The sequence below is a fragment of the Zophobas morio genome, unplaced genomic scaffold, assembly GCF_036711695.1.
Source record: "Zophobas morio isolate AGI-343-1 ecotype UQ-CSIRO unplaced genomic scaffold, CSIRO_AGI_Zmor_V1 ptg000002l, whole genome shotgun sequence".
Lineage (NCBI taxonomy): Eukaryota > Metazoa > Arthropoda > Insecta > Coleoptera > Tenebrionidae > Zophobas > Zophobas morio.
In genome coordinates, this window is record NW_026972107.1 from 15,839,984 (window position 1) to 15,858,247 (window position 18,264).

The 18,264-nt window shown below is 43.2% G+C and overlaps 2 protein-coding genes across 6 annotated transcripts in view; both read right to left on the reverse strand.

The window, feature by feature from the left end:
* Positions 1–92: 92 nt before the first annotated feature.
* LOC135129025 (nidogen) lies at positions 93–4,995 on the reverse strand. Of its 2 annotated transcripts, XM_064056115.1 has the most exons (11): positions 4,762–4,995; positions 4,036–4,523; positions 3,756–3,985; positions 3,026–3,691; positions 2,292–2,972; positions 2,110–2,244; positions 1,802–2,056; positions 1,015–1,755; positions 797–968; positions 463–747; positions 93–414 (listed from the first exon to the last, which is right to left on the reverse strand). In XM_064056115.1, the coding sequence occupies exons 1-11, from the start codon at positions 4,951–4,953 to the stop codon at positions 159–161; spliced, it is 4,101 nt and encodes a 1,366-aa protein (XP_063912185.1). In that variant the 5' UTR covers positions 4,954–4,995; the 3' UTR covers positions 93–158. The 2 variants fall into 2 exon arrangements, with proteins under 2 accessions (XP_063912185.1, XP_063912190.1); XM_064056120.1 differs by lacking the exon at positions 2,110–2,244.
* A 936-nt stretch (positions 4,996–5,931) lies between these two features.
* Positions 5,932–18,264, reverse strand: part of LOC135128998 (kinesin-like protein CG14535) — a 445,574-nt gene continuing 433,241 nt past the window's right edge. For 2 of the 4 annotated variants that reach the window (XM_064056089.1, XM_064056082.1), the window contains exons 9-10: positions 10,569–10,787; positions 5,932–9,465 (exon numbers count right to left, since the gene is read on the reverse strand). In XM_064056089.1, coding sequence (XP_063912159.1) covers positions 6,893–9,465; positions 10,569–10,787 — 2,792 coding nt within the window. In that variant the 3' untranslated portion in view covers positions 5,932–6,892. The remainder of the gene's footprint in view (positions 9,466–10,568; positions 10,788–18,264) is intronic. The other 2 variants (XM_064056105.1, XM_064056098.1) reach the window with 2 other exon arrangements.

Below are 18,264 nucleotides of genomic sequence, written 5' to 3' on the forward strand. Positions count from 1 at the left end.
TATTTAACATAAGCATGTTTTTAGCATAATCTACAGTTTGTCGGAATGGGAAGATCATATAACACTGGTTAACTATGAAGTAAAGTCCGAACTTAAAAGAAGTTTTTATTAGATGTACAAGTTAAACTTACTTGGATCAACTCAAATTAATCTATTTGTTATAGCGCGCACGATGGTGTTTCAGAACTATCGGCTTTAAACGTACAAAGGCAAGTCCTGCTTCCGCTACCATTAGGGACACAAATGTGATCAGGTGGACACTGATCTTTGTGATATTGGCAGACGTTGGTAAGTGTGGGACAACTCTGTGGAACCGCTACCAAACCGAATAATTTATTACCGCTTCCTCCTAAAGGCACATCCAAAGGTTTTAAGCGTGTTAGAGAATGTTTCTCCGCCCGCTCGATTTTTTTCCTGAGATAATCCGCATTTTATTTGAGTTGTTTATGTTTGCATACTTACGTGATCCAGTCGGACCAATAAATGTGTTTGTCCGTAACTGTTATACCAAACGGATATGTACAGTTCGTTGCAACAGTTCGTCTAACTTTAGTATCTATATCAACACATTCGATCTTCTTGGTTCCTGCATCCGCATAGCATAATTGTTCTGTGTCGTAGTCGATGGTGAGAGAATTGGGGAGCGAATCGGGTTCACCTTGAAGGAAAATAGCCCTTGCTGTCCCGTCGGCATTGGCCCACTCGATTTTAGGGTTTTTCCTGTCCCAGTCGGTCCAGAAGATTTTCCTGTAACGTAACTTAACGACACGGTTTTTGTTTCTGGCACCGTAATTACCCTCTTTGTGGATGTACGGCGATACCTCTAGGATTGACTAAACTGTCGTTGAACAGCACCCGCCTACGTTTGCCTTCAATACTTGCGACTTCTATTGTGTCTCTAGTGGAGTCGGTCCAGTATATATTCCGCGATACCCAATCAACTGCCAGACCCTCAGGCGAACCAATATCTGGAAAGTTTTGTTGAAGTGTGTGATTTTTTATGTTTGTGTCTACCTTGTGTGATAAAGTCTGCCTTTCCACTACTATTATAAGCGGAACTTCGAATTGCCATTCCGCTAATGTCGCTCCAGTACACCCTCCCTTCATAACAGTCAATTTCCAGCCCAACCGCCGTCTGGAACAACTTAATCTGTATCGGTTTCCCCAGATTTTTCTTCGAAGGTTCGAACGGAATCTTCAACGTTGCCATTCCTTGATTCACTAGTAAGAAGTTGCCTTCGTGTGTGGGATTGCGTCGACAAAAGGTACCATTGCCGGTGTATCCAGCGCCACATTGACAAATGTATCTGCGGCTTGCATCAGTCACGCACGTGGCTTGAGGGTCACATATGGTCGGGTCAACGTGACAATTGATCTCCGTGTAACAAACAAATCCGTCACCATAAAATCCTTTTTCGCACTGACACTGGTACAAAGTGGTGGACGCATCGTATTCGCAAGTGGCATGCAAACCGCAATTATTCTGAACATTGCAACCAATGGGTCGAGGTTTGCACTCGGTTATGCCGTCACCCATGAAACCACTTTTGCACGAGCAGTAATATAATTGGTAAGTTTCGTCAAAAAGACATTCTGCGTTGTCGACGCAGTTGCCGCCTCCACATGTACCCGGTTGGACGCATTGGTTTTGGGAATCTCGGACGTAGCCTTCTTTGCACACGCATTCGTACCGTTCCGAACTAGTGTAGAGACATTCTTCTGTTTGTGTGCAGTCATTGTTTGAAGTGCACATTGCTGAAGCCATGGATTAGATAGGGTAAGCGGAAGAATGTTGTGTTACCTGTTATGGTACAGTTGAAACCATCGCCTTGGTAACCTGGATTACAAACGCATCTTGATTTTCCTAGCGATTCGTCGTAGTAGCAGTTGGCGTTAGTACCACAGTTGTATTGTTGGGCACAAGAAGTGGTAGACAGTTCGCAGGTGTAGCCATCACCAGTGAAACCTTGGTTACACTGACAAGAAAAGGCGTCCGTTTCGGATGAGTACACGCACTGGGCGTTGCGGTCACAGTTGTTTAAGGTGTTACAGGTAACTGAAAGAGTCATTGTTGTTAATAAAAAAATAAGAATGTTAATGAGTGTGTACTGTTAAACCCTGAAAATCCCTTCGTGTTATGTTTTTGATCGGTATTTATGGAACAAGAATTGGTAGATTGCACTAAATGGAATCCACGTGGACAAAAACAAATAGAGGAGTTGTAACACTGAACTTCTGGAGTTTCTAGGGTTACTATATAAATATGTTAAAGTGGCATACAGTTCACCTACCATTGTCCAAAACTGTAGTCGTTTCAGGACTAACCGTCGTAGTTTGATCCTTCGGTATGCAGTATGCTGTACCTTGTTCTATACTATATCCTTCTGGACACCAACATACCCCTAAAAGACACCTTTGAATTTCTCTAGAAGACGTAGCTTCAGTAGCATCTTCAGTTTCAATTTTTCTGCAGTTATAACCATCTCCTTCATAACCCGGTAAACAAGCACAGTAGTAACTACTCGTGGTTTGATTGATCGTGCAGACCGCAAATTGTGCACAGTTGTTTACAGTGTGACAACTATTATCAACCAAAGCTGTACAAGTCTGACCATCTCCAGTAAACCCAGGCAGACATGTACACATTGCCACTCTATTAGTTTCAATACACTCGGAATTCGGAGGGCATTCAACATTATGACAAGAAAACTCATTTTCGCATACGTGACCGCTTCCAGTGAATCCTGGATTACATTTACAAGAATATGAACCGATTTCGTTAATACATTGAGCGTTATAGTCGCAACTGTGCAGCCCGGATTGGCACTCATCAACGTCAGCACAGATCGTTTCGTTCCCAGAAACAAGTTGCTGGTAGCCTTGATTACAAACACACCGGAAAGAATCATTGTCGACCACGCAGGCACTGTTGATCATACACTGGGAGCGACCTTCTTCGCACGGATCAACATCTAAAATTTTACAAAAATGTAGCTATTTTGGACCTTCTTGTAACACAACTCACCTCCTAGTGGCATTATCTTGTTAGTTAGCCCAAAACGGATGATCTGCTCTTTACTCTCGTAACTTATAAAGTTTTTTCCAACCTTTAGCCTCCATGTCTCACCTAGTGAAGTATTTTCGACCTTACAGTAATCAAAAGTGTAAACTTGATCCAGATCGTAAAAAAGCGTGACCTGTTCATTGTGTTCGTTAACGTACACAAATGATCGAGTTGACGACATTTGGATAACCCCAGGAGCGGTTTGAGTGTACTGTTCTTGGTATTCGTCCACGGTGATTTTGGAGTCGTGTGGTAATTTAGGAATCTCGCCTTGAATGTTTGCTTCTAGACGAAGTTGGTCGAAAACGTCGAGGCCAAGATATCGTTGTCTGATCGTAACGGTTTGACTCGTATTCAAAAATTTTAAGGTGGCCGTGTGGTTGAAAACACCACCCGTAAATTGGTAACCATTCTGGGCATTTCGTATGGGTTTAGCAAACACGTAGCCGATGACACCCCCAAGGATTTGTAGCGACTGTATGTCGAAACCTATCGCTTCGGGAATTTTTGAAATAGCTGTGTAGGCGCGTCCGTCTACCATGACGATGTACGACTGCAAGTCCAAATTCTCCAGTTTTTCGTCGTTGATCTTGCCGTTGATTTTGCCGTTGACTCGAAGCGGCACATCTAGAAAATGATTATTAATTTTAGGAATAAAGGTTTCTTTTCTTTAGTTACTGCTATAGTACACCTTTCTTTACACAGAATTTGCCGTTTCCATAGTACTGCTTCTTGCACTGGCAGCAAAATCCTTCGTCGTAGTCGATACATCTCGCTTGGACATGACAGTAAGTCGGTGCGTCTGCACAGGTCAAGGGACCACCCTCGGGTCCAACGTCATCCGTAATTAAATCCGGTGGGGCAATTTCGCTTCCGTCAACCCTGTAAATGAACTGTCCGGGGAGATCAATGTTTGACCACCTAAAACGAAATTTTTATTTTTAGAATACAGTATTTGAAACGGAACATACACTTCGAGGTTTCTAACTTGTTCCGTTCCAGACCCCGGAAGAGTAAATATTTTTCCGTCAGCTGAGATAAATCCAGCTTGTGCTCTTGCATCTGGTAGTCCTGACTCATCGCCAGTCCCTTGAATCCACTGAATGCCTTCTTTAGGATATAAGAGTTCGACGAATGATTGAGAGCCATCGCTAATGACGACTACTTGATAAGTATTGACTTTGTCGGTTCCTTTGTTAAAGTAGCCGACGCCAGACCACGTCACAATAAATAAACTAGTGGCTTGAAATTCTTCCTGGTCTGAGAAATACTCTCTTACGTTCTCCGTCGCCCGATGTATTAATGAAGATTTGTCAGTTTCATAATAGGAGACAGTTCCAGCCCCACGCGTATCGACGTTGGTATAAAACGGGGCTATAAGTGGGTAATCTAAAGGGAACTCGATATTGAAAAAATTTGGAATCTCTGTTTGAAACGAGATGAGGCCGTTGGAGTTCACCTGCAACACGCATTGATAAGACATCTTGCAACTAAGTTGTTTAATAATAAACATGTTTTGTTTTGAATATCGAACTTATCGCGGCTGCTATTTTTAGCCTAATGAATGAATATATAGGAAATTTTGATAAAATTAGAAGTTCAATAACCTAATTATAGAAAAATTTCAACAATGTACAATTTGCTGACTCTATGAACTGAGAAATAGCATGCAATTATATCAACATTCCATTACTTACGAATATGGAGGTGAATCGTGTACCGTAAAACACAATTGGAACTTTAAGTTTAATCTCTGGACTAGACACATCGTTCTGTTTTGGTAATTTAATGGCTTCTTGGACGTCGTGTTCGTATAAAAGACCCACAGGTATCGCAGAGACGCTTCTTAAAAATAGGATACAACAGCAAAAGATTCGTAGCAACTTCATTTTCTTCGAGTACTGAATAACTGAAGACTTATCAATATTCAAATAATCTCTCATATCGTCTTGAGTTCACAGTTCAAAAGAGCCTGCATGTTGTGACATTCATTATCTGCCTCATTAGATAGTTATAACAATGAGTTCATTTAAAGAACGGAAGGCTTGCCTTTATGTCATCTGTGTAAGAATAAATGCGTCTTTTATGTCGGCACGTTAAAATTTATGTTGTTTTCATTTGCTCGCTTTTTCTACGTGAACATTTGAATGTTCGCTTTGATGTTTGATTTTTGGTCTGGCGCCATCTGCGGTCTCGTCGGATCGTTATTGCGATTGTCCAGATAGCCAGCTGTTTAGGTAACGCTTTCACGTGCGTCCGGCTAAAAGAGCTATGCTTGAAAAGATGGCGGCAGCATTCTGTTGGCTGATTATATGATCAGTTGTGGTTCACACAGGGTCCTCGATCAAAAATAATCTTGATCAACTATAAACTTTTGCTTTTCAACTAGATTATCTTTTTTGCCAAGGGGATATTGTAACGCTAACTTTTAAAACAGATACTTCGAAGTGAAATAACTTTAATTCCGCTTTCAGATCAATGTAAATGTTGTTTCTGCTCTTTAAATAAGTTCCCTTTAGGCTCTCTTTTGTATAAAATATGACTTGGAAGTAAATTAAAGATGTTGGTGTGAACATCATGCAGGAATTCGTTATTTTATATAAGTTACATTTCTCCGAGGACATAATTATTTGATTCTTTTAATGACTTACTATAAAATTGTATTGTTTTTCTTTCAAAAAATCTTACATGTTTGTGAACATTTTTTACACTATAACAAGACTCTGGAGTTAAGACACATATGAACTATATTTTAAAAGCAGAAATACAGAAAGGTCAGGCAGTGGAAAGGTCCCAATTTGAAAGCAAGGTGTTTGGTAAATAGTTTATTATATACTCAATACAACTGCAATAATTCTAACAGCTATTTTACAAATAAATTCAAATGATTAATAATAACAGTATAAAATCGAAATAAATACACAAATTTACACTAATTTACATTTCATATAAATCTGAACGAACAAAAAGCCGTTGAATATAACTACTTACGCAGTTTATCACAAATAAAATGTTCATATTACAAGTTGTATATAAAGAAGCTTTGTATAAAATTTAGATGTCGAGATCAAAATTGACAAGCAGTCTTAGCTTATGGAGTATCTATTTAGAAAGTCAGTTGGCAAGATATCATTTTGATCCCTCAAAAGTTAATGATATGCAGGAAGTAAATAATAATATCGATACCAAAATAGATGTACATGCCAAGTTCGGTAATATCCTTAAATTATATTATATGTTAAATGATATAAATGATTCTAAAGATAAATTTGACACATTTCGACGTATACGATTGATACTGTTTCGTTGCATAACATATGATGTTATAAATGCGCGTACAAAAGCGTTCTCTACTGGGGGAGTTTAGTGAAAAAATATGTGATGTTACATTAATGTAGTGAGATACAAAACGACGAAAGTCTTTAAATTGATAACATGTTATCACATTATATTTATTAGTAGCTGTACATAGAATAAGTAATGAACTGCTCGTAGTACGAGCGCCATCCTGTCCACGATTCTCCAAGTAAAATTTTCAAGAAATTAACAATGTAAACATAATGATGACAACAATTATTCGATTTAAAAACTTTACTGGATTATTAAGTTCGGCTTCCTGAGATCACACAAGCTACGAGTCTGGTTCAAATTATTACAGCGGGAAAAGAAGCCTTCGGAAAATATCGTTTTTTCCAATTCAGTCTTCAATAGAACAACAAAAGTAAGATATGAAACAGGCAGCTTCCAGCTTACTCAACTTTTTGGTGTCAAATTTGGACCACCACTCGCTTGACTAACAAAGTAATGTCTGTTAATGCTACCAAGCTTTTAGAAATGAGTCTCGGGCGGGTCATCGATATATTTACATGTAAATGGATTAAGAAACCAGGAACAGAAAGATTTTTCGTGTTTATGTTTGCATTTACCCCTACGTCCATGTAAATTGTGCGACATTCTACTAGTATCAGAATCAATGCTAGAACTCTCACTATCCCTAACGACACTGTCGTAGCCGCTCTCAGCCCTTCTGCTTATAGCAGCAGGACTATGCTTCGACGTCCTCGGGGTGGAGTCGTGCCCGCTGTCGTATCCTTCCGACTTTTGGGTCAACTTAATAGCGGTCACACCTGATTCTATGCTAAGTATGGCTCTATTCATTCTTTCGACGGATGGAAGACTATTGGGGGGAGGCAAAGGTGGCGCAACAGGCTTAGAAGTCTCAGAAGTTGAAGCTCCGTTTCCACGTACCCTGGATTCTTCCCGTAAATTCGGATTGGAGGCGCCATCTGGATGGCGTAAATAAGCTAAATTATGGTCAGTACCGTAATTGTGACAGTACCTTTGAAACCTTCCGCCTAATCCATCGGACTTCTTCTCCGTTAAATCTTGAGTACTTGCAGATAAATACATATCGGTGTACCAATTCTGGGCGGTTGCTGGTCTGGCCATGTTTATTTTACAATTTTCGCAGAACTTTTCTTGCACGTAGGCCGGTTCGCTGTAAATGCTCCCGTTGTCATGGACTCCTCCGTAAAGCATGTCCGTGAGCGATAAGGATTCACATCTACTGAGCGTCCGGTGATTCTGTTTCTGGCTTTGATAAGTTTCGGAATTTGCCACATTTGCTTTAGCTAACCTGTTGGTATACAGCTGGTGCAAACGTGCCAATTGGTCGAATTTTTTCTGAGTAGTTTCGTCCAAATTTCCGTTGCGAGGATAAGGGTTATCGGGGTCTTCGTAATCGTCGTTGCATAGGCCGTAACGTGTATCGTATCGATGTCTCGGTAATATTCGTTCTAAGTCGGTATAAACTGACATGGAATCCGTGAAGGTGGACACTACTGTGAGGTTTTCTTGGCTTAGAATGCGTAAAGGGTGGTCGAGGGGGTTTTCTTGGTCTACTTCGGGTAGAGGGTTTTCTATATAACCCATACACAAAGCGATGTCTTCTTCGGTTACTTGTAAGCAGCAGTCTTGAGTGGGGACAGGTTCTAGAGGTTCTTCTACTTCGATGATTTCTAAAACTTCGTCTTCGTCGCTTCCGACGTTCTCTTCGTAACTGTTGTTTTGGTAATTGTTGTATTCGGCATTCGACAACATTCGTTCTTTGAGTAACATATCAAGACTCTCTAGAGACACTTCTCGGCTGCTGAGAGGTTGAATCAGTGGTAGCGCCGGAGGAATTTCCACTGCTTCTTCTTCGTCTTCTAAATCTTCTTCACCGTCAGGGTCGCCGTAGTCTTTTTCGTCTGGGGTCTGACATTCCGGGATTGCATCGTTCTTAGCTGACGTCAACTTTAACCCAGTTCTTATGGTGGACTCCTCCACGTTTTCTTGCTTCCTAGTGTCAAGCGGTTTGACGACTTCATCTTCGTACGTCTTGAACTGCGTCATTTCCTTGAGTGGTTCTTTGTACGCTTTCTGTTCTTGCATTCTCGGATGGACGTACTTCGCCCTCTGGATTTGTGACGTCTGGTGTTCCACCCACTTCCTGATCATGTTCTTTTTGTGGCTGTCCATGTACCCGTAGCCGGTCGTATTCTCAGCCTGCATGGGTCCATCAATCCAAGTCTCCCGTTTCTTTACGTGACAAGGTTCCTTCATGAGGTGTCTCGCTTCGGCGACTTTAGATTTAGAAATTCTCGGTCCGTCTATCCATTGTTCGTCGCTGGCTCCGTTAACTGAATGTTTAACGGCGTCGGACTTGCTCTTGGCAGCGGGGGCTCTGCTCGGCGACGACTTTGGCGAGTTGGTGTGAGCAGGGGAGGTCTTATTACTTTGGCACGAATTTTTAATCGACGGACGATGACTCTGCGCTTTGTCTTCGCATTTCGTAGGAACTTTGGAGGGGCGCTGCTCGGCGCTGGAGCCGCGCAGAGCCTTGCTCATCGAGCAGCGGTTGTCCCCGGAGTTGAGGCTGGGGATGTAGACCGGGGGATGCTCTCCGTCGGTGGCGTCGTCCGCCGGCCCGACGTAGATGACCGTGTCCGCGGACAGGTCGCTGCTGGAGGGATCCGGCTCGCTGCTGGTGCCGGTGGTGCGCGTCGGCTCCTCCCCCGAGCTGCCCCCCGAGCCGTTTCCGGTGCCCGCCGAAACGAACTTGATCCGCCGCCGCCGCATCCGGTGGATCCTGGAGGCTAATTGCACGGTCGTTAAGGTATCGGAGTAGTTCTGCGCGGATGGAGACACGTGAGCTATCATGGCCGCGTGACAAGTGAGCGAGCTGAGGCAGTCTTTCAGTAGTTGTGTCAATTTGTGTTCTTTGTAAGGTAAGTGCTTCTGGCCGTTGAATATTGCGAGTAGGATATTTCCGACTCCGGAAAGCGGGATTCCACCACTTGCTTTGCCTCGTTCTGAATTGCCCAGGTCGATCAGATGCAGACGACTCCTGCCGCCGGCGACTGAAACAATTTTTCACTTCAGGAAAAAATTCAGATAACGCCCGCCAACTTGGGGACTATCGCGAACTGTATGCACGAGAGAGCCGATAAGAAATCCAATTATCATAAATTTAGGGCTATAATGATCGCCAACAATTACAATTTCTTGCCTTATTTGGATTTTTTTTTTTTAATTTAAAAACAATATTCTACAAACAGGGTCAGTTAAGAGAGCTGAAACGCTAAAATTATTCCATCTGTCAGATTTGAACAGTGGTTTGAGGAAGATTAATAGTTTAATTGCCTTCGAAAATACCGAAACAGTATCTAATAACTGTGCTAGTTGTAAATAATTAAAAAAAATTTGTAATTCTTCACCAGACTGTTTTTTTCTTTGTAGATAATAACATGTAAGTACCGAGAGAACAATAAAAAACATAATCAAAGCTAGCTATATGCTTTTGAAAGTTTGTCTTTGATTTTCAACTCAAACTTTCAAATTAACGGCAATCTGACAAAACGAAATTTCTATCAAAGACAAATCTTCAAAAATTCATGGCTGTTTTTGATCGTGTTTTTTATTGCTTTCTTGATGTTTATAATCTATGTGTATATGCAACCAGTATAACAGCCATGTTACTTTGTAGCAACTTTATAGGTTTACGTCGGTTTGTTCGTATTTAATAATTATTTCTTTTAAATTTAGTAAAGTAGTTATATATTGTACATGTTATCGTTGTTTGACCAATAATAGTATTAAAAAAAACACTGAAAGACTGATTGGTAGCTTTAATACATGATGCATTCTTTTCCTATGGTTGTAGACTAGAAATATCATGAGAAGAACAGGTTTGATCAGTGGCGATCATTTGCGATTTGAAATGAAGGCATTGTAAAAATATATATATATATATTTTTATACATATGTCTATTGTGTACTTGGTGGCAGTTTGAAGACGTTAAAGTCCTCTTCAAACTTAAAAAGAGTTCAAAAGAAATTAGTTTATTATAGGGATCGTACATATTATATATAGTCATGTAACATTTTCTTTTGCTAAAAACATATCTCTTTCATCAATCAATTTCGGCTTCCCCGTACACACGTCCTCTCTGCCACCACTTACCGCCCCCCTTTCCAGCGACGCTGTACTGATAAACGTGCAAAGTAAACAAAAGATGGGAATCCCTGGTGTCCTCTCTCGTGGGTGCCCTGCACTCGATAGCTGCATCCAAGTAGTGAGCCGCCTTCTCCGCCGTGGGCACCCGCAGTTCGCAGTGCGGGGGCTGGTTGCCAAACAAGGGGTCGTCTCTCAGGTAGACGCCGGGGGATTGCTCCGAGTCTGCTGGAACAAAACGGGCTACTCAGTAAATAGTCTGCGGATACGGGCAAACAGGCCTTAAAGAGGACAATACGACCGAAGCGGTTGCATGCTATTCTCGCAACTGTGCAAATTTAATCCTTGCGTAAACAAGGTTGCCTATGCGCGGAAGCCCGAGCGAGCAACGTGCACTGGTTCACATACCGCACGTCACCTTATACACGCTTACGAATTTGTAAAAGCATATCTGCGAAAAGATTAAACATAAACAAAGGTAAAATGATGTATGGGGTATCAGACTTCAGACGTTCAACCATCCATCATAGTCGGAGCGGCGGCCGCGAAAGAAATAGACACGTATGCGACAGCTAAAATAAGAGTTGTGCGGTTGCGGTGTGGATTTCTGCTAAAATAAAATGTGTTTGTTTACAACACAATGAAATACATAGTTGCAGGCTGTCAAGTTTGACGTACAATTGTACCAATTTAATGTTCATGTATACGAAGTCATTCACGAGTAATAATGAACCTGATAGATTTGGGAATGCAACCCAGAATACATTTTCAAAATTTTTCTATATGTTTTTATTTACTCCTATTTAATATAACGATCGTTAATTATAGTAGTAATCTCGGACGTTACGTGTATAATATTTTTGATAAATTGAAAAAAAAAATCTACGAAAATTCTGGTTATATCTTCGGGTTGTAAGGGCTCATTGAATCATCATATAGAACTTGCTTTGTGTCTCTTCGATACTAAAGTGATGTAGTTGATAGAATTTGTTTTAAGTGCATCTGTTGTTTATGCAAATTTTCCATTCCATCTGCCTAGAATATTAGTGAATTGTAACGTTGTAATATGTCTATTTCGCTCGGGATCACAGGACAACCCATTAGCCAACAACTAGGAACTAGGTTCCATGAACTAGGACACAAGAACAGGGCCCAAAACGCGAGAAACTCTCAAATTTTCCTTTGCTTATTATTATTTATGTATAAAGGGAAATTTGTATGTATAATTTAATTAAAACGTAATTTTTATAACTAATTATCTGATGTACGTAACCTTCAGTTGAATCATTTTTAGTTTGTAAGTCCAAACCCACGTATTGTAATTAATTAAGTCTGTTGCTAAAAAGGTCTTAAGCTTCAGCAGAAAGCCGAACGTATTATATTATCAATGTAAACAAAAAATTCTAAAAAACTAGATATCTGTACTGACAATGCAGTTATGTCGAGAATATTTAGATTTTATCAACTGGGAATTTATCGATAGGGACATATCAAGCAACAAATTTTCTATGTGTTTAAAGACAGATGTTCAATAAACGATTATAACATTCAAGTGGGCACTGATTTGCTCCGTCTCCTTCAGAGGGTGTAACTGTAATGGCAACGACAGTTCAAATGTAATAACTATTCTGACAGATGATATGATGATATTAACCATATTCATTAAAACTTTAAAAATGTTTACCATTACCTACTAAGAAGTGACAAATCAGTCACATTTTTTAATTTCACAATAAGCTACTGGGCCTAAGAAATATTTATGAAAGCTCCATATAATTATGTTACACCATGGAGATGTAACATTATTGGATTTTTACATAGCGTTTTCTGAAAAACAGTTGCATGTTACACATAGTAACTCCACTCCAAATAAATTTAGGTTCACTTCAGAATTAACACCCATGAGAGAAATTCTGGCTTATTTAACTAACAACTTTTCCCGTGTCTTAAATAGAGTCAATAAAATAAATAAGTCTAATTTGTTAGGTAAATTAAAATTAAGTTCTGAAAATTGTTTTTTTTTTATGAAAGATAAATATGGGATAACGTTTTACCATCTTCTCAAAATATATTTAAAATTTCACAAATTTCCCCCATAAATGACACACTGACAATAGATGAAAATGGGACACCTACTTTTTCAAATTATAGGCTTTATGAAACATCGAGAAAACATAAAATTAATCTTTTGTTAAATGGATCCTCTTACAAGCTGACGTTCAGGAAGTAATAAATATATTTTATCCCTACAAAATTTCAAACATGATGCCAGTTATAGTGTATACAATAATCTTCAACTAATGTAGAAGCTCATTAATCGGGCTACCAAAATTAGAACACTAAAAATATGTAAGAACATTTCGAGCCGCTCTACAGTAACCCAAATTCGGTCTTGTATCTATCAGTACATATGATCGAGACAAAAAGTCGTCTAGCAACCGATGAAATTTAATGTTAAAAAAAATAACTACTGCTCTTTTCCTAGCTGCCAATACATATTGTTAGGAAATAAACCCATACGCCGCCCGGGTACGACGCCTATGGGTTTTCTGGTATGTGCGCGATGATGGCTCGGCCGGACGGCGTTCGCTAAAGAAAAGCCTGGAAGCGGAAGTCGCGATGGGTGCTCCAGAACCAGCCTAGAAGCGGTGACGGCGATCTTTCGAAAAGGACCGCGTGGTGTTTAAATGGGAACGACCGTCGGGAGCACGGGGTGAAGTTCGGACAGTGGGAGAAGTAGAGTCTAGTCAAATCCATTTCAATCGGAATTATTGTGTAGATAATCGTTGTGTGATTAGTCGTGTAAATTTGAATTACTAAGAAATAAATGTTGAGTTTTACTCACGCCGATTTTATTCACCGATCTTCGTAACAATATTTTCAAAAATTCTCTGTAGGAACAACCGTTCCCACAAAATCAGGTGTTCTACCTGAGGGCATTTGTAATATTTGTATAAATGTAAATATTTCCTATCCTTCGTCTACCTGCCCTACACTTCTTCATACTTTCTCTTTTCGCTTCTGGAACTTTCTAAACCCTTCTTTACCTACTTCCACCTCTTCAAATCCGAGCTTACCTGTGTACCATTTTAAACACCCTTCCTTCTTCTCCCTGGCACCGTCGAACAGTAAACAACGAAATAAAATCTCAAAACCGTACCGTCGCTTTTAAATCACCAACAATACCCACAACTGGTGACCCCGACGTGATTGAAAGAAGAAAAAAACGTGAGTATTACCAGTGATCGCGACGAGTAGAGTGCGGAATTTCGAGAGAAAATCAAAAACAATGGCGCCAAACGATACAAATAGCCCGTCAGTCGATCGCGTTGCCGTAAAAGTTCCACCGTTTTTGCCCCAGGATCCGGAATTATGGTTCCTGTTACTTGAAAGTGGTTTTGAAGCGTCGGGCATTACGCAAGAAAGCACTAAATTTGGTTACGCGGTCGGCGCCCTGGATGCGAAATACGCGGTCGAGATACGCGATGTACTCCTAAAGCCCAAAAGCGAGCGGACATACGAACTGCTAAAACGCGAATTAATCAAACGGATGGGGACATCAAAGGAAGAAAACACGCGCCGCCTCCTGGAGGACGGTCCACTTGGGGACCGCAAACCCACGCAGTTCCTCCGCCACCTACGAGTTCTCGCCGGGACGGAGTTCCCAGAAGAGGTCCTACAGACGCTGTGGATGAGACGCTTGCCCACACACATGCAAGCGCTGCTGGCCGCGCACAAGGACCTCACGCTGGATAAGAGAGCCGAGATCGCGGACTCCGTTGCGGAAGCTTATGGTAACCTGGGTAAAATAGCCGAGACAACCGTATCACCCGCAACCCCGTCATCGACCCAGGAGCAATCGAGGATAGACGGACTGGAACGCACCTTGGCGGCCGTCTTGCAAAAGTTTGCTGCAATTGAGATCTCCCCAATATCGCAGCCTCAAGACCGTTCGCGACCGGACTCGCGGCCAGGCACATCATCATCATCGCGTTCGCGTTCGCGATCGGGATCTCGTGATCGAATAAAAGGCGACAGCGGTATTTGCTGGTACCACTGGCGTTTCGGCGACAAATCAAGAAGATGCGACAAGCCGTGTAGGTACAGTTCCCTACCGGCGGGAAACGCCGAGGGCAGTCGTTAAAGACGGCCATTGACGCCTGCCCCACCACCCCTACAACAACATCGAGCCGTTTATTCGTCACCGAGAGGACAACAGGTAAAAAATTCCTCATCGACACCGGCGCCGATCTGTGTGTGTTCCCGCATGCCCTGCTACCAAAACCGCGTACGAAGTCCGCATATGAACTTTCCGCGGCAAACGGCACCGTCATCGCAACGTACGGAACAATCACGTTGTCGTTGAATTTAGGCTTACGACGCGATTTTACGTGGAGATTTGTTGTCGCGGACGTGGTGAAACCCATTATCGGAGCCGACTTCCTGGCTCACTACGGACTCCTGGTGGACATAAGAAACCAGCGACTACACGATCAAATTACCCAACTCACTTCCATCGGAGAGGTGACTGAGTGTGAGATCCCGTCCGTAAAAACCATCGCCGGAAGTTCACCGTTCCACGAACTCCTCCAACGGTTTCCCGATGTCACACGTCCAGACGGAACCCCTAAGGCGGTGAAACATTCCACCCGCCACCACATCGTAACCACGCCGGGCCCTCCCATTGCGCAACGTCCCCGAAGACTCGCGCCCGACCGACTCCAGGCAGCAAGAAAAGAATTCGACGCCATGGTCCAGCTAGGAATCGCCCGCCCTTCCCAAAGTTCATGGTCTTCACCGCTTCACATGGTGCCCAAAAAGGGCGACGAATGGAGGCCATGCGGAGATTATCGTGCCCTCAACGCGAGAACCTGCCCCGACAGGTACCCGGTGAGGCACATCCAAGATTTTGCGCAATCCTTACACGGCAAAATCATATTTTCAACGATCGATCTGGTACGCGCATTCAACCAGATCCCGGTCGCAGAAGAAGACGTTCCGAAGACTGCCATTACCACCCCATTCGGCTTGTTTGAATTTCAATTCATGACGTTCGGCTTACGTAACGCAGCGCAGACGTTCCAGCGATTCATGGACGAGGTGTTGCAGGGTCTCGATTTTTGCTATGCATACATCGACGACATCCTCGTCGCATCCGCATCACCAGAAGAACACCTCCAGCACTTGGAAACTGTGTTTCAGCGTTTGAGAGAGTACGGCGTCGTTATCAATCCCATGAAATGCGTCTTCGGCCAGCCAGAGGTCAAATTCTTAGGATATCTCGTTTCCGGCGCTGGTACACGTCCACTTCCAGAAAAGGTCGAAGCAATCCGCAGCTTCCCGCAGCCAAATACAATAAAAAAGTTGCGTCAGTTCTTGGGTATGTTGAATTTTTTCAGAAGATTCCTACCTAAGGCGGCAGAGACTCAAGCACCTTTGAACGACCTCCTCCAGGGCAACGTCAAAGGAAAAACCCCGGTCAACTGGACACCAGCAACGGTGGCCGCATTCGAGGCGTGCAAGGAGAGCCTCGCCGGAGCCACATTATTGGCACATCCCGAGCCAAACGCACCATTGGCTATTTTTTCGGACGCGTCAGATTTCGCCGTCGGAGCAGTCCTCCAGCAGAAGGTTGACGGTCACTGGCAACCGTTGGACTTCTTTTCCAAAAAACTGAGTCCCACCGAGTCAAACTACGGGGCTTATGATCGAGAACTACTAGCCATTTATCTCGCAGTCAAACATTTTAGGCATATGGTAGAGGCGCGGTCTTTCACCATTTATACAGACCACAAGCCGATCACGTACGCCTTTCAGAAGAAGAATACCGAGTCCTCGCCCCGCCAAATACGACACCTGGACTTCATCAGTCAATTCACGACTGACATTCGCCACATAGCAGGGAACGAAAATGTTGTCGCAGATACTCTTTCTCGCATCGAGGCTGTGGAAACCTCGATTGATTTCCAAGCCCTGGCAGCAGCACAACAGCAGGATGAGGAACTCGAGAGATTTCGAACAGGTAATACAGGCCTGCAGCTCAAACTGGTACGAATCCCAGGCTGCGACGTATCGGTACTCTGCGACGTCTCCACGCGAACAGCGCGTCCTTACGTCACCGAGTCATTTCGCCGAGCTGCATTCGAGTCGATTCATCGTCTATCCCATCCAGGCGTTAAAGCCACCGTAAAACTGGTGACGCAACGTTACGTCTGGCCATCGGTCAAATCAGATTGTCGAGAATGGGCCCGTAACTGCGTAGAGTGTCAGCGTTCGAAAATCTCACGCCATGTCTCTTCGCCCATCGGTACATTCTCGCCACCATCAGCGAGGTTTGAGCACGTGCACTTGGACATAGTAATTATGCCACACTCAGAGGGTTATCGTTACTGCCTTACCATGGTAGATCGGTACACCCGCTGGCCAGAAGCCGTACCCATTAGCGACCAGGAAGCAGCAACCGTGGCACGAGCTTTTTACGACACATGGATCGCACGATTCGGCACCCCGCTACGAGTAACCACCGACCAAGGTAGACAATTCGAGTCGTACCTATTTAAACAACTAAATTGTTTATTAGGAACCACTCATTTGAGAACTACAGCGTACCACCCCTCAGCCAACGGAATGGTTGAACGCCTACACCGACAGTTAAAAGCGGCAATCATGTGCCACCAGAATAATCGCTGGACTGAAGCCCTATCCACCGTCATGCTCGGCATTCGAGCAGCATGGAAAGAAGACTTCCAGGGTTCCTCCGCGGAGCTCGTATATGGCCAACCTCTCCGCCTGCCCGGTGAATTCCTAGGCATCCCACGCGACGAAAACAGCGCAGACAACAGCACCCCAAACTTCGTCAAAGAGTTACGTCAACACGTGCGTAACTTGAAGCCATGTGAGGGAACACGACATGGAGCAAAGAAGACCTTCATTTTTAAAGATCTCGCCACGTCCGAACAAGTTTTTGTACGCCACGACGGTCCCAAGCAGCCGCTTCAACAGCCATACGACGGTCCGTACAGAGTCGTAAGGCGATCGGCGAAAACGTTCGTCGTCAACATCAAAGGTCGAGATGTCACCGTTTCAATAGATCGGCTCAAACCCGCGTACATACTCAGTGACGACACGCCCACGTCAGAGTTTGGCCGCGACACTACGAGGACGACGCCCACAACAGACGAACCAGCGCCCTTCGCAGATCAACCCCACGACGACGACGAGATGCCAGCTTCCACAACGACGAGGACCACGAGGTCAGGAAGACGGGTGCGCTTCCCTGAGCGCCTGCAAAGCGGTTTTTCATAAAAAAAAAACACTAGCAGGGGGGTACTGTAGGAACAACCGTTCCCACAAAATCAGGTGTTCTACCTGAGGGCATTTGTAATATTTGTATAAATGTAAATATTTCCTATCCTTCGTCTACCTGCCCTACACTTCTTCATACTTTCTCTTTTCGCTTCTGGAACTTTCTAAACCCTTCTTTACCTACTTCCACCTCTTCAAATCCGAGCTTACCTGTGTACCATTTTAAACACCCTTCCTTCTTCTCCCTGGCACCGTCGAACAGTAAACAACGAAATAAAATCTCAAAACCGTACCGTCGCTTTTAAATCACCAACAATACCCACATCTCTAAAAGATTTTACTGAATGAAAGTAGCATACAGAGCGAGTCACTAAGCGCGCGGTCCCGAGGTAGAAACAGA